Source organism: Ochotona princeps, chromosome 16, assembly GCF_030435755.1.
Source record: "Ochotona princeps isolate mOchPri1 chromosome 16, mOchPri1.hap1, whole genome shotgun sequence".
Taxonomy (NCBI): Eukaryota; Metazoa; Chordata; class Mammalia; order Lagomorpha; family Ochotonidae; genus Ochotona; species Ochotona princeps.
The window spans coordinates 9,898,953-9,922,570 of record NC_080847.1 but is presented as its reverse complement, the minus strand read 5'-3'; the positions used below and the strand labels follow the sequence as shown (position 1 = coordinate 9,922,570).

Sequence of the window (23,618 nt, the reverse complement as noted above, 5' to 3'; positions counted from 1 at the left end):
TCTGCCAAGGCTTATTCCAGAATGAAAAGGCTGTGGCCCACACTGGGCCATGGGATTTGTAAGGCCTCATGAGACATAGCACTTGGAGATATCCTTGGTCCAGATGCAGCACAGGCCAAGCTTTGGCCACTGTGAGCCAGGAGGTACAGTCCTGTTCCCAAGCACTGCTTCAGCTTGCCCTCGTCTTGCTCAAGTCTGCTTTCTCTAGGAGCAGATGGGCAGAGGTGGGTGTGTAGGAGGAAGCTGACAGTTCTTTGGAGGAAGGAAAGGAAGGTCCACTGTACTCGAGGTGTTTGTTTCCTGCAGAGTTCAGCCTGATGGGAGGCGTCAGAGGAAGGCCTCACTCCTTGGCAGCGTCAGTCTCAGGCCTTGACTGTCCACTTCTACCAGGTGGACACTGAAGTTCCCGAGGCCCTGAACAGGACAGACATTGCTTAGGGAGCTCTTAGCAGATCTCCTGCCTCTTGAAAACCAGACTGAGACTGCATGGCCAGGGAGACTTGGAGGGTGAGCCCTGGTTAGACATACAAGTCTCTTGCCCCCCCAGCTGCCAATCCAACACCATCTGTTACCTCAGTCTTGGCCAGCACAGCCTCCACAACCTCCTTTTGCTGGGGCTCCTTGGTCAGTAGATAAAGAAAGCCTCCACCACCTGCCCCTGCCAGGCTCTGGCCGTGAACATAGGGAGCCAGCACATCCATCATCCGCCGCACAGCCAGAGGCTCACAACCTGGAGCCATACGCTTCTTCTGTTCCCAGTACGAGGTCAGGTACTGGCCCAGCAAATGAAGCATTCCTGGAGTGGAGACAGGGCAGTGGCAACACACCCCACAAGCATGTAAAGACCCTGGCCTCGGACCTACAAGCAGCATGGCCCTTGCATGCTCCCGATGCCTGCACCTCCTCTGGAAGAGGCACCTCACCTTGGCGGAAGGCTTCAGCACACTCTTCAGTTTGCCGCACCAGACTGTGGGCATTCTGCACCACGGCAGGCAGCCGGGCATACCAGCTCCTCAGCACATCCTACAGACAGGGCCAGAGAGGTATCAAGAAGAGCCACACCCAGCACCATCTGCCTTCCTCCCTCATTCTAGGGGCTCACCTGTAGCAGATTGCGAGCCAGGCGGGTCTTGCCGGTGTATACCAGGAGCAAGTGGTCATTGAGCTTCTGGACAAAACCCTTGGGCACAGCGATCTCTTCCACTTCCACTTTAAGGGGTAGCTGGGCCTTGGAGCGCCCCACCTTGATGCCAGGCATCAGGCCACCCACCTGGTCCTGCCAGCCACCTCCTGCAAACCCAGGGCCCCATCACTGTTAGAGCGTATCTGGCCCAACTTCACTCTGCCAACCATAAGCTCCTGGCCCCGCATCCCTGGCTGACTGACATCAACACAGGAAGATAGCTTCCTTGACTCCGACAGGTCAGCTATGTGCCTTCTTCCCAGACCTGGAAGCAGGCCGTTCCCACCAAGGGGAAGAGCTGTTCTGCAGAGCCCACTTGCCATTCCTAGGCTCTGAGTTTTGTTGCAGAGCTGATCTGTAACTGGAATGTGAAGAAGAAAAGATTTTACTCCTCTGGGAGTCAACTCTAGGAGCTGTAGCCAGAGGAGAGGTAGCAGAGCACATTCCAGGTAGCCTGAGCCTCCCCCAGCCCCACATGCCCACTTTTCCTTTTGGTGAAGAAGAGCTTTTCAGTACCTCCATGAAACCTGAAAGAGCCATGCGTATACCTTTAGTTGGGAACAGTATGGCTCTTTCTCTTTTTTCCCCCTGCAGCTTAAATGAACAAGATAAAAGTTGAGCTACCTGTGGGACAGGCGATTGGCATTTGGGAAAGGGCCTGTGAAGATTTAAATTGTAGAATGCAAGTAGCTGAAGGCATTTGGAATCTTGCAGCCAAAATACGGTGGCAGTGAAGGTCAAGAGCTCCTGTGACCCTCTCTCGGTGTCCCTAACACTGTTGATCATAACTTACTCACTTGCTTGGTTCCTGATGAATGTCTGCCCCAGTAAGTCATACAAGGAGACTTCAAAAAGATTAAGGCAAATGTGCTTGTCTTCTACTTTTATTCTTCCATAAAATTCTGAAATTCACTTCTCTGAATTTGGAGTTCAAGGGCCCTGTTTTTTTCTCATTTAGCTCCGGGGCCCTACAGAGTGGATTCTGAACAGTTATCTGACCAAATGAACTCAAAGAATATACCTCAGAATTGCAGCCATCTCCCCATCTGCCGCTTTTGCTAGTGACTGCCTCTTAAGGTCACTGTAGTGATAGCACGGGGCTGGGCCACCGAGTCACGGAAGCAGCCTAAGCCTCCATCCGCAAATCATGTGGCAGCTTTCTCCCAAACCGTGTTGGAGACAAGGCCTGGGTGTACAGGAGACCTTAGGATCTGGAACCAAACCAGTGGCTGCTCTACACTGGGCCTGGATTCCAGGTGACAGGAAAGAAGGGCAGCCTGATGCTAATAACATTGCCTCTAGAACATGGCCTCTGCTGGTCCTTGGTTCCTACTCCTGTCAAGTCAAAGCCCAAGGGCTGGATATTTTGCTGAAGGGCCATCCCTAATGCCAAGCCCTGCTCTGCCCAGCAGGCCCTGAAGGATAAGACAGCCTGGGTTGTGGCAGAGTCATGAGCAACCGCAGCTGAGCCATGGTACTACCACATGGGCACGGAACCTGGCACGAAGTAGGTGCTCACAAAGCATCAGCCCCTCTAGTAGAACACTAAACCTCCAGAGGTCAGAGTGTTAAGAAGGAAATGACAGCCATTTTAAGGAGCAGCACAGTTCTATGTTGTTGAAACATGGCATGCAAATCCAGGGAAGTCCTCAGAGGTCCCAGGTAGTGACCTGGGGCAGGCCCCTACCTGTCGTGAGCACCTGCTCCAGATGCAGCACTGCGTGGATCAAGGCCTCTGTGCCCACTGCTTGGCCGGCAGCCCGCTGCAAGGCAGCCAGGGCAGCACCTGCCAGGATGCTGCTGGTACCTGCAGCATAGGACATAGAACAGGACAGTGTCACGAGCAGCCCCTGTCCAACGTAGTGCTGCCCCATCTCCCACTTCTAGACAGAAGCCAAGGAAGGGGGAGCACAGGCAAGGCTGGGATCTCCTGACACAGGGTAGGTAGGCAGCAGGAGATCAGGGCTCACTCACCAAGACCGGAGCCATGGGGCAGCTCAGACCAGGTGTGTAACTCAAAGCCACCCCCAAAGGTACGTAGCAGCTGCTCACTCAGTGAGAGTTCAGAGTGGACATCCACTATGCCAGCACAGATGAAGGCGGCCTTCAGCAGGGCCCCTGCAGAGGGACAGTCGCCATTCAAGGAACTTGGGCTCCTTGAATAGCCCACTCCTTTCTGTTGCTTCCCACAGCTGGGACAAAATCCCCCACAGCAGGGCAGGCCCCACTCCCAACATCTCTGGCTCCCTGAACCAGGCAGAGGTGTCAGCTACAGAGTGGCTGACCTTGTCCTTTCCTTCAGGGATCCTCAACCACACAGGCTAGCTCTCAGGCCAGGCCCCAGGGGCCTCCTGTCTCTGCAGGGTATCTCCCAGTGCTTCCCCATCCTCCAGCTAGCTGTATATGCTGTCCCCACCTACAAATGTACCATGGTGTCCTGACCTGGGGCATGGGGCTGGCAATAGTCCTGCAGGTCATCCAGGCTCCGGCATACAATTTTCATGGCCATCTCGTCCTGCTGAGGCCCCACTGCCAAACACAGCTCGGGCTCCAGGATGCGGCGTGCCCTGGCCCCAATGGGCCGGCGGCCATCCACTCGCACAGCCAGGCCCAGCACTGCCCCACCAAGCTCATAGGCAAGCGGTGGTGTGTCACTCCAGCCCCCTATGGCAGTTTGTCAAAGCCAAGCTGTCACAAGGGCTGACGCCTGCCCAGCTCAAGGACAGCCATCCTCAGCCCCACCCCCACAAGGGGCTCACCAGAGAAATCCACCCGAGCTGGGCAGTCAGCCACCACCCACTGCCCAGGGGCTGGCAGCTCCACTGGCTCTTTGGAGACAAACTGCTGGGCTGTCATCACAGCCTGGCGGATCAGGATCTGTCCAGCGCCCTCATAGTGGCGGGCAGCTCGCACCAGCAAGGCTGGCCTGCCAAGAAGGAAGGAAAGAGGAGCTCCTGACTTGGAGCCCAGGCTAGGGGCAGACTGTGTGGTTTGTGGAGCCTGACTGCCCTGGGGGACCACCCCTGTCTGGACTTCCACCATCAGAGCCCACTTCCTGGATAATAGGGCCTCCTCAGGTCTGTCTGTGTTCAGTACCTGCTCAGCCACTTGTCCCTCTCCTGAGCAAGTGCCTCTACTCCCCTCGCCAGGTCTCTGCACTCCAGGTATAAGAAGGACCGTGTCCATTCAGGGTTGGCCGCCGGCCCACTTCGCAGGCCTCCCTGGCCCTCTGCCATACAGCCCAGAACGTCTGCCACACAGGCCAGTGCTCGTGCAGCCACTCCAGGGTCTCTCGCTCCAGCTGCAACTGAGAGACCAAGAATTAGGGTCAGCAGCACAGGGGATCTGTCCCCAAGGCTGTCTGTTCCTAGAGACTGCCCCACACTTCCCAAACAAACTCCAGACCCCTCATAACTCCTGGTTGCTGCCCCAAATGCATCCCTGCCTGAGTGTGCACCCCTACTCTCTGCCTGAAAGTTATCCTGCCAGCTCCGCCCAGATGTCCACCTGTGTCCCCAGTAAGGACACCCATAGCTCAGGCTTTTGAACCACCAGGGCTCAAGTCTTAGCATCTACCACAGCCGGGAAGCTGAGGATGAGCGACTTAAATAAGGGTGGTGTTCCTCAGCCCACGGTGATGAAGTGCCACTTGGGAGGCCAAGGCTCTGAGCTTCACCTGGTATGCCTGCTCCCGTACTGAAATGTTGGGAGTTCAAGTCCCAGCTCTAATTCCAATTTCAGCTGGGAAGTAGCAGAGTGGGAGCTCAGATACTCAGGTCCCTGCCTCCCACAGGGAACGACACCTTGATCGAGTTCCAGGCTCCTGACTTTAGCCTGGCCTCACCCTGGCTATTATCTGTATTTGGGAAATGAAATATGGATGGAAAATTTCTCTCTGTCTCTCTACCTTTCAAATAAAAGTAAAATTTAAAGTGGATATGCTGGTGTTTGCAGGACAAGAGGCTCAACCCCTGACCATCTGGAAAAATGCCAGTGTTAACTTTTCACTGCTCAGAGACACATGGCTCCCTGGTCACTTATGCTGATGGTTCAAAAGGCAGGTGGCTCTGGTCTGTATCCCCAGTCCTAAAGTCCAGCATGCTTACCCTGGTCCAGCTTGGCCAGCAGGGGCCCAGAGCAGCCCTCACGGACAGCAGCCTGGATCAGCGGGCGCAGGCTGAGGTCCTGACGGGCCTCCAGCACGCGCTGTGCCTTGCTCAAGGACTGGCGGAAGAACAGGTCCCGACGAGATGTCAGTGTGGCCGCGCGGTCCAAGCACGGCTGTAGCTGCTTCCAGGACAGGCGCCAGGAGGCTCGCCAGGTCCTCAGGGCCTCCCCGCCATGCTCCTTAGGGTCCAGCATCCACAGCATGTCCTGGGGACCCAGGGTCCTTGAAGGGTGGAGCACGGGAAAGAGGCGAGCACTGGGCAGGCCACGCTGTGCGGGAGGCGTGTCTGGGTCCCACAGATCCCATTCTCTGATGTGGGGAGACAGCACGTGAGGAGAACAAAGGCCCAGGATCCCTCCCCTTCCCAAGCCCCAGGCACAGGACAGGTATAGCATAACTGGACCATCTCATGCTGCTCTGCTCCTCATCCCAGCCCCGGGGAATCCCTAAGTCTGAACACAATCAGGAATTTGGAGTTGTCTGAAGAGAAAGGGATATCCCAGGCCCAGGAGCATGATTGGGGTGGCGGAGGGGGTGCTAGAACTGCCACCAGGGCAACCAAAGTCTACAGAGGTCAGTAGTGGCTTCCCACTGTACCGTATGCCTGTCTTCTGGAAGAAGTCGCTCCAGGACATGTTGAGATATGTGCCTGGGCCCGGTCTCTAGGAGAAGAGAAGAAAGCAATTAGCACTGCAAGGCCCACAGGAAGGGGCTGAGGACACCAGGCCACAGGCCCAGTAGCTGCCTGGGTGGGGACAGGGAGAAAGACATGAGCACTAAGGGAAACACAGTTTCCACCCTGACAGCCTGACCACAGGCACCTGGCACCTGGCATCTGGAGCAGAGACCTGGTCCATCACAATAGGCTCTGTGGCCCAGGATGGACCACCTGCCTCTTTGAAGTTCATCTCTAACCCTACCCTGCTAACCTCCCTGGGAAGGAAACAGGGCAGCTGCTGAGACTCTCCTAGTCCCCTGGTCCTCCCAGCCTCTCCTTCAGGCCAGGATTCAGAAAGCCTGTAGGGTGGTGATAGGGCCTGGGTTCCTCAAAATCTAGATTTTGCTGCAGGGCAGTGAGGGGATGGAAGGCAAGGTATTTACCTCCCAGCTGTCCAGTCGGCCAATGAGCGTGAAGGCTTGGCTTGGGTAGCCATGCAACCGAGTGTGGTGTCCCTGCAGAATGAGGTCCTGCAGCTCCAGGCCACGCAAGGCCTCAGACTGAGCCACATCCAGCCCACTCACAAAGCAGCCAGAACCGATGTGCATGGGGCCCTAGCAGGGAAAGAGGGCAGACAGCCTGGATGGACAACAACCCCATATGTCACAGAACATGCAGGCCAAGGGCCCCCTCTCCCCTTGCCCTCCCTTCTACACTCTCCTCAGCCTCACCTGAAGATGACAGTGCTGCAGAACGCTCCCAGACCCCAAGTGGATGGGGCCCTCCAGCAGGCAGCTGACCACACAACTCCCCGGCTCTAGGAGCTCTGGCTCCTGTGAAGCCAGGGAGGGAGGAAGATGATGAGAGTGAGGGACAAGGGCCGTGGCCACCCCACTACTCCTCTGCAGCCCGACATCTTGGTTTAGAACCTCAAGGCTCCCTTGTTCTCCCAGCCCCATCCCTCTGAGGACCTGCCCTAGCCACAGACTGAGGCCTTTCTCATCCCACCAGTCGCTTTCAACCCCTGCCCTTAGGGTTACCTCTTAACTCTTATCTCTTAACTCTGTGTGCCCCAACTGAACCCCATAGCAGTGGTGCAGGCCATCACTTCAGACGGGCCTGTATCCCCAAGCAAACCCCACAGAAAGGCCTTCTTCAGCTTCCCATCCAGGCCACTTACTAAGCCTTTTCCACAGCCCACAGCCCATCTGGAACCCAAACACCCAGCAGGTACCCAGGAGGGGTAAGCAGGGCTCACCTCCACCTGGGAGTGGACAATCTTGGCCCCGGGACCTCTGGGCAGTGTAAAGTTCAGCAGGAAGTCACTGTTTGAGGTCATGTAGCTGTAGCTGCCTTCAGGGATGTAGGCTGCAAGGACACCAGCCCTGATGCCACCACTGTGCCAACTATGGCTCTGGGAGTGGACTCTGGGAATGGGAGTGGGGAGCCACGCTGGCCCCTGCCAGTAGCCACACCCTCGTCACACAACAGGGCAGGATGGCAACGGGCACTTAGAGTTGATGGGAAAACTGAGGCTCTGGGGTTCAGTGATCTGTCCTAATCCCCACAGTAGGAAGCAGGCACAGTAGGCAAGAGGTAAAAGGAAGATGCAAACAGCTCTCTCCACGGGGTGCTCTGGCTTGGGGGAGGGGCACTGTGCAGTCCACAGCTGGGAAGCCTGGTCCAGAATGCAAGCAGGCAGCCTCACTTTAGGAGGTCATCAAGACATACCCATGGTGAGGGGCTGATCTCGAAGTTCCCGCCACAACTGGGCCCGGGCACCTTGTAGGTAATCTGCCACAGCTGTGTCACCGTGCCCCATCTCCGGGGGCCATCCCACCAGGAAGTCCTCCCTGCTCACATTCCGAGCCATGCAGAGCAAGATGTCAAAAAACAGAGACAGCTGGGGCGAGAACAGGAAGCACAGCTATTGGCAGGTCACAATGGGGCCCCATGTTCCCAAGTCTGAGCTGCAGGACAGTGCCATCTGCACAGTTGTTAACCCCCATGGTCACCCTCCCCAGTTCACCTGGACAGGCCGAGCTCCGGAGTCCAGACCCATGTAGGTGCAGGCATCCAGAGGCGGGCTCACATGAGTGGCCAGGAGGTGCTCTGCAGTCTCCACAGAGAAGAAGACGATGCCAGAAACCTGGAGAGGCCCCCACAAGAGTCAAGTGCAAGGACAGCCTGGGCTGGCCCTGTGCACAGGCTAGCGAAGATGCGACACCAGGTAAGGCTGCGTACCTCGCCAGGCAGGGGCTCCTGCTGTCTAAGTCGCCCCAGCACCCAGACTCCAAGCTAACTGGGGATAGACCTGACTCAGAATTCCTGGGACCCTACTCCCACTTTCAGGCCTCTTCCTGTATCAACTTCACCTCCCCAGGGTCCAGTCCCAAATCCCTCCCCTCCATTTCCACCGTTGGCCCTCGTTCTGGAAGCACCCCAAAAGGCTGGTTCTAGAGCCCCTCCCAGTCACAGTCACACTCACTCCCCTTCTGGTTTGGGGCAAGATCCTGAATCCCAAGCCCCCTCCTCTCCACCCCCTGCTTTTCCTCAAACTCTGACTGCCCCTGCTCATCTGAGAGCCAGTTCCAAGACTCCCTCCCATTCCAGCTCTAGCCTGCCCCAGAAGTTGCTGGAAGCAGTGGGCCTCTGCCCCAGGAAGGCAGGCAAACCCCCCTCCCCGGTCTGTAAGGTGCCCTTAAGACCTCCAACCCAGTCTCAGAAGCCATACCAGGGGCACATGCCCATCAGGCTTGACACACCGCTGTATCTCTGCCTCAGTGCCCTGGTAGTAAATGTCCAGCACAAAGCCCTGTATGGGGACAGAATTGGAGAAGAGTATGGAAGTAGACTGGGCAAGAAGGTGCAGGCAGAGGTATCAGGAAGCATGTCCTCCACACAGGCCTGACAGGTACCAGCACACACACAGGCACATGAACGAGTGACAAGTCTACCACCAGCAGCAGACAGTAGGCTTTGAACATCCCCACAGCCTTGCAGCTGAGCACAGAGCTCGGTCGCTGGCACCGCCAAGGGCAGTTCTTGCAAAAGAGTAAGTGAGTACCAGAGCTGTTCCCTGAAAGAAACTCCTCAGGCTCAAGGTCACGCCACACTGTTCAGAGCAAGCGTTCACTGGGACACACATTGAACCGTGTTACAGGCCAGCTCACCACCCCCACGGCTGCTCCAATGGCCCTACCTGGGAGTCGGTGAGGTACACACCATGATCCACGGCGTAGGTCGGGCTCCCTGGAAAGGCAATCACTCTGGCTCCCCGGAAGCCATCCCAGCTGATTTCTGTGGGGTGAGGGCAGTCAGGAGGCTCCCAGAGGGCACAACCCAAGGCAGGGAGTTCCCAGCCAGAAGGGGCAACAGCTCAGGGTGGTGTACCCCACACCCCTATAAAGGAAGAACAATTTCCAAAGCCCAACGGACAGTCTCCTGGGAGAACAACAAACTCCTCCTCACCCGAACATCCTCCCTGAAGCCCCGTGGAGAGGAAAGGACAGGGCTGAGTACGTCCATTCTACAGACAAGCAGATAAAGGCCCAGAAGGGGAAACCCTGCCTCTGGGTCTGGGCCTCATTCTCAAGAGCTTGTGGCCTCCCTTCCCAATAGGGCAGAGGGGCAGGGTCCCAAGACAGGTGGAACCCGCCCCCGCTGTGACCAGGGAAGGCAGCCCCGGGCTGCAGCAGGCTTACCAGGGTTTACTGGAACAGAGAGCAGCATGTCGGTGCTGCAGACCCACACACCTGGTGGGCAGCCTGGGCCCAGCTGCAGGGAGAGAGAGAAAATGTTCACCACAGCCTGAGGCAGCCATGGCTCTGCTAGCCACAACCCAGCCTGTTGCTGAAGGACTGGGGACCTCCTGAACCCCACGGAGGGCCATGCCACCCCCTCCCCAGCCCCTAGCCACCTTCCTCTAAGATGACCAAGTTCCAGAAGCTCTGACTTACTCTAGGAGCCCCCACAACTAACTTTTGCTGGAGTTGCCCACCTGAACCAACAAAGCAGTGAGTGGGGGAGGAGTGGCGAGGGCCCAGCCTCACCCGGTAGGTCATGATGTCCAGCAGGCAGTCCAGGTTGCACACCAAGGCCTCCTCAGGAGCCTGGGGGCTTTCCAGAGGGAGGCAGGTGAAAGCCCGGCCACAGTCATCGAAGGGAAAGTCTCGGCCCTGAGCGGAAGCAGGCACTGCTGAGGGGGCCCTTGGGGCAGTCAGACCAGGACAGCTTCTTAAGAAGGCCATCCTGGCGTTTTCTCTTACATTTTTTTTAATGTATTTCTTTTTATTTTTTAAAGTTTTTTTCTTTTTTTAATTGGAAAGGCAGATCTACAGAGAGAAGGAGATACAAAAAGATCTTCCATTTGCTTATTCACTCCCCAAGCGGCCGCAATAGCTGGAGCTAAGCCAAACCAAATCCAGAAGCCAGAAGCAAGGAGCTTCTTCCAAGCCTCCCACGCAGGTGCAGGGTCCCAAGGCTTTGGGCCGTCCTTGACTGCTTTCCCAGGCCAGCAGGGAGCTGGATGGGAAGTGGAGCATCTAGGACATGAACTAGTGTCTATATGGAATATCGGCATGATGCAAGGCAGTATTTAACCAGTAGGCTACTGTGCCAGGCTCTTTTACTTACCTTTTAAAACAGTTACTTATTTACTTATGAGACAGATTATATATATTATTTAATGTGTATAGAGAGAGAGCATTCCTACAGTTGGTTCACTCCTCAAATGCCCACAACGGACACAGGCTAACAGACAAAACTGGGAGCTAGACCCTTACTCCAGGTCTCCCACACCACCTAGTTGGCAGGAACCCAGTTATCTGAGCCCTCACTGTTGCCTCCCAGGGTCTGTGTGAGTAGCACGCTGGGGTCAGGAGCAGAGCTGGGTAGTAAAACCAAACACTCACAAATGGGACAATTTTTTTCAAGGTAGATTAGTACATGGGTAGATCCACAGACGCACAGTTTGAAAGAGTAACAAAGACAAAGGCATAGTGATCTTCCATCTGCTAATTCACTCCTGAAATGTCTACGATAGCCAGGCCTCAGCCAGGCCAAATTCAGGAGTCAGAACTCAACCTCTACCTCTCACCTGAGTAGCAGCAGTCCAAGTTTTTGCACCATCATCTGTGGCCTCCTAGGTATATTAGCAGGAAGCTGGATTTGGGAGTGGGGTGGGACAATATCCCAGGAACTCTTATGGGATGTGGGAATTCCATGCAGCAATTCAAGCCACAGTGCTTACCCAGGACCCAGGCACTTACTAGCATCATAATCACTGGCAGAAATACTTACACCTCCTCCATAATTGTTTAAATAAACATGAATATTGTAAATATATATATATAGAAAACACAAATATGCAAAAACAATATCTCCCTTTGAGGTATATCCTAACAGAAGCAAATGGTCAGGGCCTAGCAGAGTAGCTTAGTAGCTGAAGTCCTTGCCTTGCATGCGCCGGGACCCCATATGGGGGTCAGTTCATATCCTGGTGGCCCTGCTTCCCGTCTAGCTCCCTCCTTGTGGCCTGAGAAAGCTGTCAAGGACGGCCCAAAGCCTTGGGTCCCTGCACCCGCATGGGTGACCCAGAAGAAGCTCCAGGCTCCTGGCTTTGGGTCGACTCAGCTCTGGCCATTGCAACCCCTTGGAGAATGAATCAGCAGATGGAAGTTCTGCCTCTCAGTATATCTGACTTTCCAATAAAAATAAATAAATCTTTTTTTTTTTTTTTTTTTTTTTTAAAGAAAGAAGTACCAAATGGTCAGAGCTAGGCTGAAGCCAGGAACCACAGGCTTCTTCCAGGTCTCCCACTGGGTGCAGGGGCCCAAGGACCTGGGCCTTCTTCTGCTTTTCTGAACACATTAACAGAAAGCTGGATCAGGAGTGGATCAGCTATGACTTGAACCAGGGTCCATATGGGAAGCTGGAAGTTTTACTTGCTACACCACAGCACCAGTCCCTGTTATACTACATATTATCAATTTTTTTCACTGGAGACATCTAGGCAAAATCTACAAAGACTTTCTCCCCTTACTATTACTACTTATTTTTTTTCTTTATAATGTTTTTCAAAAGATTTATTTGTTTGATAGGTAGATTGACAGAGAGGGAGAGAGACAGAATGAAAAATCTTCCATCTCCTGGTTAATTCTCCAAATGGCTACAATAGATGGAGCTGGTCCAGGCCAAAGTTAGGAGCCAGGAACTTCATCCAGGTCTCCCATGTGGATGGCAGAGGTCCAAGTGCTTGGGCCACCTTTCACTGCTTTCACAGATGCATTATCGGGGACCTGGGTCAGAAACAGAACAGCCAGGACTTGAACTGGCACTCTGATATGAAATGTTGGCACTGTAAGTAGCAGCTTATCTGCTACACACAGCCCCTTCTTTTTCATGTTTAATGAAAGTCAAAAGCAACAGAGAGAGAGAAACAGGTCTTTTATTCACTGATTCATTCTCCAGACACCTAGAATAGCCACAATGGACCAGGTTGAAGACAGAACCCCATCCAGGTTTCCCACATGAGTAGGAGGGACCTGTGTGCTTGAGCTGTCTTTTGCTGCCTCTAGGCGTGTGTTAGCAGAAAGCTCGATGGGAAGCAGAACAGCCAGAACTGGAATTGGCACTGCAACATGGGATGTGGGCATCCAAAGCCACGATTAACCCACTATGCCATAAGGCCCACTCCTCTCTCCTTATTTCTTACATGTTGATTTCAAATCATCCCAACCAAAACCCCAGTTAAAAAAAAAAAAAAAACTAAGACTGAGAAAGAAAACACAAAACCTAATTAAAATAGAAGTTTCCAGGGCCAGCACTGTAGCATAGATTCAGTTCCAGCTGTAGCTCCTGACTCCAGGTTCCTGCCAAAGTAGCTGCTGGGAGGCAGCAGGGATAATGCATGAAATCGTGTTCCTGTCACTCCCATAAATGACCCACACTATATTCCCATCTCCCAGCTTTGGGTTCAGCCCAGCCTCAGCCACTGCAGCCATCTGCGGAATGAATTAGCTGAGTGGAGCTCTCTTTCTGTGTCTCCCTACCCTTCAAATGAATGAACTGATTTTCGTAAAGAAGCTGAGATCAATGTCAAAGCTGTGATATAGCACATATCAAGTGCTGGCATCCCACAGCTCCAAGTCCTGGCTGCTCTACTTCCGATCCAGCTCCCTGCTAATGTGCCTGAGAAAGTGGGGGAAGATGGTTCAAGTCCTTGGGCCCCTGCACCCATATGTGACACCCAATAATAGCTCCAGGCTCCTGGCTTCAGACAAGCCCAGCTCTGGTCATTGTGGCCATTTAAGAAATGAGACAGCGGGTGGAAAATTTCTCTCTTTTTGTGTCTCTCTTTCTCTCTGTAACTCCGCCTTCCAAATAAAAAAATAAATATTTAGAAGAAAAGAGAAACAAACCAACAGCATTCTATACAAACTTCTGTCACTGTCCCAACATGTCTAACAATGAAAACTCATTCACTGAGCACTCAGTAAGTCAGGCCTGGCTGTTAACTGTTTACACCTTACACCACTTACCTTCTCAGCACACCCACAGGCAGCAGAAACTGCGGTCATTCTCGTTTCACAGATGAGCTGACTGAAGCCTAGAAAGGGTCAAGTACTTTGCCCAAGATCCTGGAGTTGGTAAGTCTCACTCCAAGCAGGTGCATGGAGCTCAATGGGCTTCTGAATCACTGTCTGACGCTGCGCCAGAAGCTCATGCTACTAGGTCTGTTTAACCAGCTCCCAAGCTGAGGACACTGGAGATGGATGCCGACTCCATGTGGTCTGGATTTTCACAGTGAACACTTGGCGCGTACATACACTCACACACCCCAAGGCAGAACACCCCTGGTGTCCCAGCCAGTGGTAAGAAGCAGGGGCCATGTCTTCTGCCTGGCCCATGTCCCAAATTCCACTCACCATGTGCAGGATGAGGATCCAGGCCAAGTGCAGGACATCAGCCGTGACCACCTGTCAGGAGCAGGGGAGCACTGCTGTCTGAGGCCCGTGCAGCCCCGAGGCCCTTCACCTTTCTGTTCCCTATTTTGGCATTTTTTTAACTTATTTTTATTTATTTGAGAGTCAGATATGGACAGAGAGAGAGGGGGAGAGTGTGCTCCCATCTGCTAGTTTATTCCCCAAATGCCCACAACAGCCAGGGCTGGACGAGGCGGGACTCAGGAGTCAGGAACTCCATCCAGCCTTCCCTCTAGGTGGCAAGAACCCATGTCCTGGAGCTATCACCTGCTGCCTCCCTGGGCACGGTGCCCAGTAGCAGGCAGCAGGCAGCAGAGCCCAAACCTGAAACCAGGCACTTTGGTGGGATGCAGTTGTCTCAGTCAGGGTGGCCACCACCATGCCAAGCATCTACCTCCCTGCTTTGGACAGGGGTTACAGGCAACAAATCAGGGCTAACCAGTGACTCAGGGGAAGTCAGCTCCATGACTATCACACAATGAATGGTCCCCTCCCCTGCCACCTCCTTCAGCATAGTGTGTCCCTGCCTGTGACCACCTCACTCTGTATGCTAGGGGGCTGTGCAGACAAGGTAACTGAAAAGGATGGCTGGTGGGGAAGGGGGGAAGGACAGCCTCAAGGGAATCTCACTTTGAGACACTAGCTCTGATCTTCTAAAGGCACTACAAAACCCAGCCTTGGGGCCAGTGCTGTGGAAGATGTAGCCACTGCATGTTATGCCACTGCCAATATGGGAGTGTAGGGGTGAAGCCTGGCTACTCCGTTTCTGATCTAACTTCTTGCTAATCCCATCTGGGCTGGCAGCAGAAGATGGCAAAAGTGCCTGGGCCCCTGCCATACACAAGGAAAATCAGGATGGAGTGCCAGCCCCCTGGAGTTCCAGCCCTGCCTGTAGCAGTCATTTCAGGAATGAACCAGCAGATGGAACATCTCTCTCTTATTTCCTGTCATTCTGCCTTTCAAATTAAGAAAAAAAAAAAAAAAAAAAGACCACCCTGCCTCCTGCCCACACCTGGATCCAGAGCCAGAAGAGTCTTCCCAGATCACAGAAACAGAAGCCAGATGCCAAACTGGCCAAGATGATGGAGCCAGAAGAGCCAGGGATCCTGGTTATTACCTGGTTTCAAAAGAGACCAGGGCCACGGGGGTGGCAGGCAAAGGCACTCACCGTGAAGCCTGCCCGAGCGCTCAGGTGTTCAGCAGCCACCAGCAGGGCATTGAGTGTGGCTCCTCCACTGCCCACACGCGTCTCGGGGTCCTCCACAGCTAGTACCAGTGTCCCAGCGGGGATCTGTTGCCGCTTCTGCCGCACCTCCAACTCTGTGGCCAGAAACTGTCCTGGGATCTGCTCCATGGGATTCTCCCTGCCCTGACCCCAAGCCCCTGGAGCAAGTTGACCAAGAGGCATGTGTTCATTTCTGTGACTTGGAAGTTTTCCTGGAGTGGCTTACTAGCTCACCACTCTGATACATCACAGAAGTACTACCACTCACAGTTTACGGATGAGAACACTAACACCCAACGAACTGACACAGCATGCATCAGGCTGCACAGCCCGCAGTGGCAGCAGGGTAGGGAGAGGGCATCACCTACCTTTCTGAAAGACCTGGACGCTGTCCTTGTATTGGCACGTCAGGACCAGGACCGTCCAATTAACTCCCCTAGGCTGTGCCATCCTGGCCTTTAAATGGAGGGGCTTCCTAAGGCAGAGGTATATGGAGGGTGAGAATACAACTTCTTCACTTGTTTTCATTTTATCTGGACATAGAAAGACAGAGAGACATCTCCCATCTGCTGTTTCACACCCCAAATGCCCACAGCATCCAGAATGGGACAACACTGAAACAAGGAAGAGCCTGGAATTCCATGGAGGAGAAGCTGGGATCAGAACTAGGTCCAGGACTTACACCTAGGCTCTAGTGTGGGATGTCAATGTGCCAAAGCAGCATCTTCACTGCTACGCAAAACATCCACTACTAATTAACCTTTAACTCCATATATATATGATCTATTTATTTAATGGAAAGTTAGATTTACAGAGAGAAAGATCTTCCATCTGCTGGTTCACTCCCTAAGAGGCCACAGTGACTGGAGCTGAGCTGATCCAAAGCCAGGAGCCAGGAGCCCCTTCTGGGTCTCTCATGCAGCTCCAGGGTTCCAAGGCTTTGTGCTGTCCTCTACTGCTTTCCTAGGTCACAAGCAGGGAGACCTGGAGGAAGTTCCTGGCTTCTGATTTTGGACCAGCCCAGCTGTGGCCTTGTGGCCATTTTAGGGGAAAACCAGCAGATGCAAGACCTCTCTCTGTGTGTTTCTCCCCCTCTCTCTTTCTGTAACTCTTTCAAGTAAGTAAATAAATATTAACACCCCGCCCGTATAGCACGTTAAGCCTCAACCTGTGAGGCCAGTATATACAAGCACTAGTTCAAGTCCCGTCTACTTCACTTCTAACCCTGTTCCCTGGTAATACCCCTGAAAAAGCAGTAGAAAATGTCCAAAGTGGTTGGGACTCTAAGTGGGAGACCCTGATGGAGTTCTAGGCTCCTGGCTTTGGCCTGACCCACCACAAATTACTGAGGCTACTTGGCAAAGTGAATCAGCAGATAGAACTCTCTCCCTCTCTCTGAAACTGCCTTATAAAATAAATTGATACATATTTTCTAAAAGCCACATAACGGAAGGCAAGCATTTAACATTAGCTTCTTTCAGCCAACACAACACATCTGAGATTCATCTGAATTGTCGCTGATATCAATAGCATGATCCTTGTGTGCCAAGCAGGATTGCCTGGCAGTCTGTTTCTCCAATTCCCATGGAATGAGATCTGACAGCCTCCAAGTTTGGGCAGTCATAACAACAGAGGTCAGAAACCTCTGGGGGCTGGTATGTATGAAGACAGGAGACACAGGCCATGGGATTGCGGGGTCATAGGTCAGGTGCCGACTTGCAGGGTGCATACACCTCCCCAGGGGAGAACACCAGGACGCAGGGAGGGAGGGGGAGTTCAACAGGCTTGCCAGTTGATCCCACCATAAACAGCAGACCTTCATTGTTCCATCACTGGCTGTGATTTGCAGGGAAGGCAAACACTTGTAACCCCTGAGAGTGGTTCCCTGGAGAAGCAAACAGTGTGGGAAGCAGACACGCACACGTGGGCTGTGGGAGGGGCACACAAGCTTGCTCAGAGGGTTCTAGGCAGGGTGCCAACACACCCACGCGAGGACTTCCCCTTTCAGATCCGCCAAAGCAAAAGGGGCTGCTCCCTGCCTGTCAGCCATCTTTGCCCATGGAGCTCTGAGCAAGGGGGTGGGGAGCAAGGGTGCCAGAGTGAGACCAAGGAACTTCAGTACCACCCACACTCCTCTTACTTGGGAAACCTATCCAGCTCTGGAGCCCTGGCCTTCCCCTGTACACACACATCCCCACCACTGGGCAGCACCCACACTGTCTGAGAACCGATCTCTGACAGAGTCCTGCTGCTACCCCATGAAGCAGCCCCCCCAACATCACCTCTCCATGCAGCCCCCAAAGCTCTGTCAAAGCAAGCTGTATGCCACCAACAGAGACGGGTCCTGAGCGTGCACTGCACTGGCAGCCACACCCCCTCAAAACCAACAGGAAAACAGAGCCTCAGCAGCAGACTCTTCTGATGCCGGACTCTGCTGTCACCAAGCCTGTGGTTGAGGCTGATGCAACACCCACACTGCCTTGCACCTTCAGGAAAAGCCTCCATCAGTAAGAGAAATCGCTCTGTCCCGTGCTGGGAACAGAAAGGTGCTCCAAGTCTCAGCCAGGCACTTGTAGGCAAAGGCTATGCCCAGGATGGCATCTGGTTTTTTTGGAGCAAAGTGGTGGTGAGAGACTCAAGGCAACCATTATGAATCTAACACACCTCAGCAACTGCTCCTCCAAAGACCCAAAACATTCATGGGAGTTACAATATCACCCCTTCTCTTGGCATTAAGCAAACATCAACATGAGAAGCTCTGAGACTCTTAAACAGCAAAGCTGAAAGTAAGGGGGCAGGTTTTTAGCCCATTAGCATATCCACATCCCAAGCCAGTCCCAGCTCTCCCTTCCACTAGAGTCCAGCTGATGTGTGTCCCGGGAGGTGGTGGATGATAGCCTAGGTCCTTGGGGCCCTGCCATCTACCTGGGCAAGCTGAATTGAATTTCCAGCTTATGGCTGTAACCTGACCCAGCCCACAAGGCACTGCAGGCACACAGGGAGCATACCAGCAGATGGAGAACCTCTTGCTCTATTAAGAGTTATTTATTTCTATTGGAAAGTCAGAAGAGGAGAGACAAAGAAAAAGATCTTCCATTTGTTGATTCACTCCCCAAGCGGACACAACTGCCAGAGCTGTGGTGATCCAAAGCCAGGAGCCTGGAGCCTCTTCCGTGTCTCCCACACAGGTGCAGGTTCCCAAGGTTTTGGGCCATCCTCAACTGCTGTCCCAGACCACAAGCAGGGAGCTGGATGGAAAGCAGGGCCACCGGGATACAAACAGGCGCCCATATGGAATCTCAGCGCATGCAAGGCAAGGACTTTATCCACTAGGCTACTGTGCCAGGCCCATCACTCTGCTAGATACATATATTTTTAAGGTGTAAGGATGAGTATTTATTTATTTAAAGATTTTACTTATTTTTATTAGATTTATGGAGAGAAAGAGAGAGACAAAAAAAAGAAAAAAAGAAGATCTTCCATCCACTGGTTCACCCTGTGAATGGCTACAACAGACAGAGCTGAGCCAATTCAAAATCAGAAGCCACATGGATTACACGGTGGCATTATTTTTCCCCAAGAGACTTTTGCGTTTCCTTTTTGTCACCCATGTGTTGGTTACTCAGTGGTGCGTTTTTTTCATGGTGCTGTAATTTGTTGTTATTGTTGTTGTAATTGTTGCCCTTCAGTCTGTTCTAATTCAAAAAAAAAAAAAAGGAGCCAGGAGCTTCCTTTGGGTCTCCCACATGGTTGCAGGGTCCCAGGGCTTGGGGCAGTCCTCTCTACTGCTTTCCCGGGGCATAAACAGGGAGTTAAATGGGAAGTGGAGCAGCTGAGACACAAACTGGCACTTGTAAAGTAAGCATTCAGCCACTGAGTCATCACACCAAGCCCAAGCACTATGATTTTTGTCATCTGAGGGGGTGACTAGCATGGTTAGGTCACTAGGGTGCCTGGTTCAAGTCCCAGCTCTCCTACCCTTTCCACAACAGCCTCCTAATGAACTGTGCAGATGGCTTGAGTGATTGGGTCCCTGTCATTCACATGGGAAACTCACGCTGAGTCCTGGGCTCCTGGCTTTGGCTTCGCCCAGACCTGGTTACTGCCAGAACTTGGAAAAAATGTGAATTAGTGGGTGATGGCTCTCTACCCTCTCTGTCTTACAAATAAATTTATTAATAACAAAATTAAGTAACAGAAATACCAGAATTCCTTTTTTCAAAAATCTGATTTTTTTTATCCTTAAAATACCTATGGAATATGGGCCTGGCACGATGGCCCAGTGGCTGAACCTTGCCTTGCATGCCCCAGGATTCCATGTGGGTACAGGTTGGTATTCTGGCTTTTCCACTTCTCTTTCAGCTCCCTGTTTGTGGCCTGGGAAAAGCAACAGAGTATGACTCAAAGCCTTGGGACCCTGCCTCTGCATGGAAGGCTTGGAAGAAACTCCTGGTTCCTGGTTTTGGATGAGCTCACATCTAGCCATTGCAGACATTTTAGGAGTGGATCAGTAGATGGAAGATCTTTCTCTGTCTCTCCTTCTCTCTGTAAACCCACCTTTCTACTAAAAATAAATATTTTTCAAAGATTTATTTATTCTTTATTGGAAAGTCAGGTTTACAGAGAGGATATACAGAGAGAGATCTATCTGTTGGTTTGCTCCCCAAGTGGCCACAGTGGCTGGAGCAGAGCCGATTTGAAGCCAGGAGCCAGGAGTTTCTTCCGGGTCTCCCACGCGGGTGCAGAATCCCCAGGTGTTGGGCCATCCTGTACTACTTTCCCAGGCCACAGGCAGGGAGCTGGATGGGAAGCAGGATCGCCAGGACTCAAACCAATGCTCATATAGGATCCTAGCATGTGCAAGGTGAGGACTTTAGCCTCTAGGCTACTATGCCAGGCACTATAAATTTTTTTTAAAGATTTATTTTCAGGGTCCACCACAGTAGCACGGTAGCTAAAGTCATTGCCTTGCATGTGGCAGGATCCCATATGGGCGCTGGTTCGTGTCTCAGCTGTTCCACTTCCCATCCAGTTCCCTGCTTGTGGCCTGGGAAAGCAGTCAAAGACTATCCAAAGCCTTGGGACCCTTGGCCAGTGAATCATTCAGACAGATCTTCCTCTCTCTCTCTCTCCTCCTCTCTGTATATGAGACTTTCCAATAAAAATAAGTAAATCTTTAAAAAAAGGATTTTGTGAGTCAGCACCTGTGACCCAACAGCCTTCTCTGCGTTGGGCTCTTATCACACTCTGCAGATAGATAAGGAGCCACGGGCCTCACTGAACAACCTGCCAAGGTCCTGCCCAGCTAGTACGGGCAAGGGTGTGTCCATCTCCACATCTCTTCCTGGAGTCTCTGCCCTTCCTCACAACTGATACTTGCACCTACATCTTACAATTGCCGCCCACCATATTCTACTCCTCTAAACATTCAGAATTTCATCTGCTGAGGCCAAGGTAAAATATCCGCGAATGGCCTCAGCCGAACGCCGGATGCATGCCAGGGGCAGAAGAGAATAATAACGCTTTTTCACTTTTGCCACACAGTTGTGAAGAACAACAAAAACAGGTTTATGAAAAACTGACTTGCTGCCTTCCAGAAAACAGGTAGTAGGAAACCTACTAGAAAGAAATTATTTAAGTTACGTGGAGACCACGCGGGAGGCTCTTGCATAACCATCAACTCTCCCGGGGGTAAACTGAGGAAAGACGCGACCTCACAGAAGAGGAAAAAAAAAAAGCAGCGGCAGCATCCCGCACCCTAGTTGCCTGCGGCGTGACGAGACCTTGCGAGCCCCTTCTCCTCCCGGTCCCCCCGCGTCCGCAATCCCTGCAGCACAGGCCAAGTGCCCGGGAGCTCCGGCTCAAACAACCTGGCCAAAGAAAATGGAAAGGAAGAAGCCGGCAGAGTTCCTCAAGACTCTTCCCCCAACTCCTTCCCAGAGCCTGGAGGCTCGAGGTTCGTTTTTGGGCACAGGTCCGGGATAGTCAGGGCACAGATATGCTAGGGAAATCCGCCCGGGCTGACAGACTTACCAGTCGCCCTGGCGCGCTCGGCGGAGCGGGCTCTTTAACGCAGGTGCGCGTCCTTCGTGGTGCACCCTGGGAAATGTAGTTTACGTCTCCGTCCCAGGCTGGCGCCTGTCCCTGCAGACAACAAAATCGGAGCTGCCGCGTGGGGCAGCAGGTAAACGGTCAAAGCTACATCTTAAAACGAGGCTGACATTCAGTTCGGGAGGGAGGTGAGGCGACAGGAACGCTCTCTAGACAGGCAAAACTACAACTCCCAGGGGTGCCAATGCGTCTTAAAGGCACAGGCCCATTTTTCTTAGACTGGAGTGTGTTCCAGGCTGCATCCGTCACGTGCGTGCTTCCAAGAGAAAACTTCCCAATTCCGCGCTGGGAAACGGGTCATTGGCAGGGCTTTTCGCAAACTTATGAATGGCTGCCTTGTTTGTCATAGCAGAAAACCAGGAGCATCCTGAGTGTTTTTCTCTCCCTAACGTTAGTCTCAATGAAGATGGGGTACCCTCCCCTAATGCTGCATCACCTTTTCCAGGACTTTGGCTACTGCATCTCCCTGCCCATCTGTAAAATGGACTGACAATAAACAAAGAAAAACACAAGAACAAACACTGAAATCTTAAGTTGTGTCTGGGTAGTGGGATCATAGGATACTATGAATACATGCATATGCCCCTTGCATACCATCCAGCTTTCCAAAAATAACAGGATTTTTCTTTCATTTATTTTTATTGGAAAGCCACATTTACATGGAGAAGGAGACACAGAGAGAAAGCTCTTCCATCTGCTACTTTACTCCCTACTGGCCAAAATGGCCGGAGCTAAATTGAAGCCAGGAGTCAGGAGCTTCTTTTGGGTCTCCCACGTGGGTGCAGAGTCCCAAGGTTTTGGACCATTCTCTACTGCCTTCCTAGGCCACAAACAAGGAACTGGTTGGGAAATGGAGCAGCTGGATACAAACTATTGCCCATAAGAGATCCCGGCGGTTGCAAGGCAAGGATCAAGGCACTGAGCCATTGTGCCAGATCCCCAAGGACTCTTGCACAGAGAGCAGCTGCGCAGGCATTTCGTGAAGTAGAAGAAGCCGAGCTGCTGTGATGTCATCAAGGTGCTACTTGTCCTTGCATGGCCACTCTTCTGGGGCAATAGGGGATGCGCCCCTTTGACTGGATGCATCACTCTAGCAAGAGAAGTGTACCTTTTACATGTTGTGGTGAGGGACCTGGGTGTTTGGCTCCCATTTTGACCACTTCCGTTGCAACAAGGCTTCCTGTCAGTCTCATTGGCATGAGGTTGTTGAGGACTGGATCTTCTCTACAGAGTAACAGCCAGGAAACAGCGAGCAAGTATCAAATATCTGGTCAGAATCCTGGGTGTTACCTACTTCGCCATCCACATCTGCATTGGCCTTTTGTTTGAGGAAAGAGAAACTCCTCTAACCTCTTCAGGTCCTGTAATGGCAGCTTTCAGTTTAGCAACAGTGTCTAAGATCTTTTGACTTTTGTCAGGCAATTTGTAAAGGAATGTTTCCTTGCAAAAGTCTCTCCTAGAGTTTCAACTTCTACAGCTCTACCAGACTCCAGCTGCCCCAGTCCTCAGGAACCTGCAGCTCAAAGCCATATGGCAGGGTTTGGGGGGGGGGGGGCAGCAAGGACATTGTACAGGGCACAAGGCTGGCGAAGCAACGGACACTGGGTATTTCGCCTATAGGCCCTGTCACTGCTGGTGCAGGATCCTTGGCAGCCAGCAACTCTGGGGCACCAGTGGGAGTCCCTTGGCCCGGATCTCACCAGCTTCAGCATCCCTGAGAAGTGATGAGCCATTTCCCCGGCTGTGACTCTCAGCAGTGCAGACTTTAGCCACTGCTGTGGAACGGGAGGCAGGGAAGCCTGCAGCTGCAGCTTTGGCTGGAGCTCAAGAATGCGCAATGTGCCCCCAAGGAGCTCAAAGGCGGTGCAGGGTTTCACCCCACCACCTCCTTAGGCAGGCATGGTTGCAAGGGGGGTGGGGCGGGGAGGTGGTGGCTCCGCTGCCACTCTGCCGGGACTTCCCAGTCTAGGAAGCAAAGATATCCAAGGAAGGAAGATTTTAGTAAAAGATGCCATCTGTCAACAGCAAGCCAAAATGTGTCACCATCCAGAGGCGTTCCACTGACAAGAACCTGCATGAAACACCCTTATGGGGTAATCAAGTGATGCACTCTGTTTGACATCAGTCACATCCACCCAGCAAACACTCAGCCTTTGAGGACTCGGTTTCCGCTTCCCAAGATAACAATAAGTATTTGTCTAGTCCGCTGGTTGGAAGAAATCTGCGAGCTAACTGAAGAGTTTAGTACAGAACTCAGCACCATTCAGCGTTCAGCATCCTTGTTCCTA

At 52.7% G+C, this 23,618-nt stretch overlaps 1 protein-coding gene across 2 annotated transcripts; it reads right to left on the bottom strand.

The window, feature by feature from the left end:
• Window positions 1-4: 4 nt before the first annotated feature.
• On the bottom strand, window positions 5-21,662 carry FCSK (fucose kinase). 2 transcript variants are annotated; one of them, XM_004584190.3, is made up of 24 exons: window positions 21,253-21,662; window positions 15,588-15,694; window positions 15,163-15,314; window positions 13,938-13,988; window positions 10,062-10,187; window positions 9,714-9,786; window positions 9,212-9,309; window positions 8,744-8,824; window positions 8,039-8,158; window positions 7,741-7,912; window positions 7,268-7,377; window positions 6,741-6,842; window positions 6,453-6,623; window positions 5,949-6,013; window positions 5,290-5,660; window positions 4,280-4,490; window positions 3,943-4,109; window positions 3,626-3,847; window positions 3,158-3,301; window positions 2,871-2,990; window positions 1,103-1,290; window positions 924-1,023; window positions 573-796; window positions 5-414 (listed from the first exon to the last, which is right to left on the bottom strand). In XM_004584190.3, exons 2-24 carry the CDS (start codon window positions 15,667-15,669, stop codon window positions 328-330), a joined length of 3,237 nt encoding a protein of 1,078 aa, XP_004584247.2. In that variant the 5' UTR covers window positions 15,670-15,694; window positions 21,253-21,662; the 3' UTR covers window positions 5-327. The 2 variants fall into 2 exon arrangements, with proteins under 2 accessions (XP_004584247.2, XP_058530648.1); XM_058674665.1 differs by lacking the exon at window positions 21,253-21,662 and adding an exon at window positions 21,090-21,246.
• Between the last annotated feature and the right edge of the window lie 1,956 nt (window positions 21,663-23,618).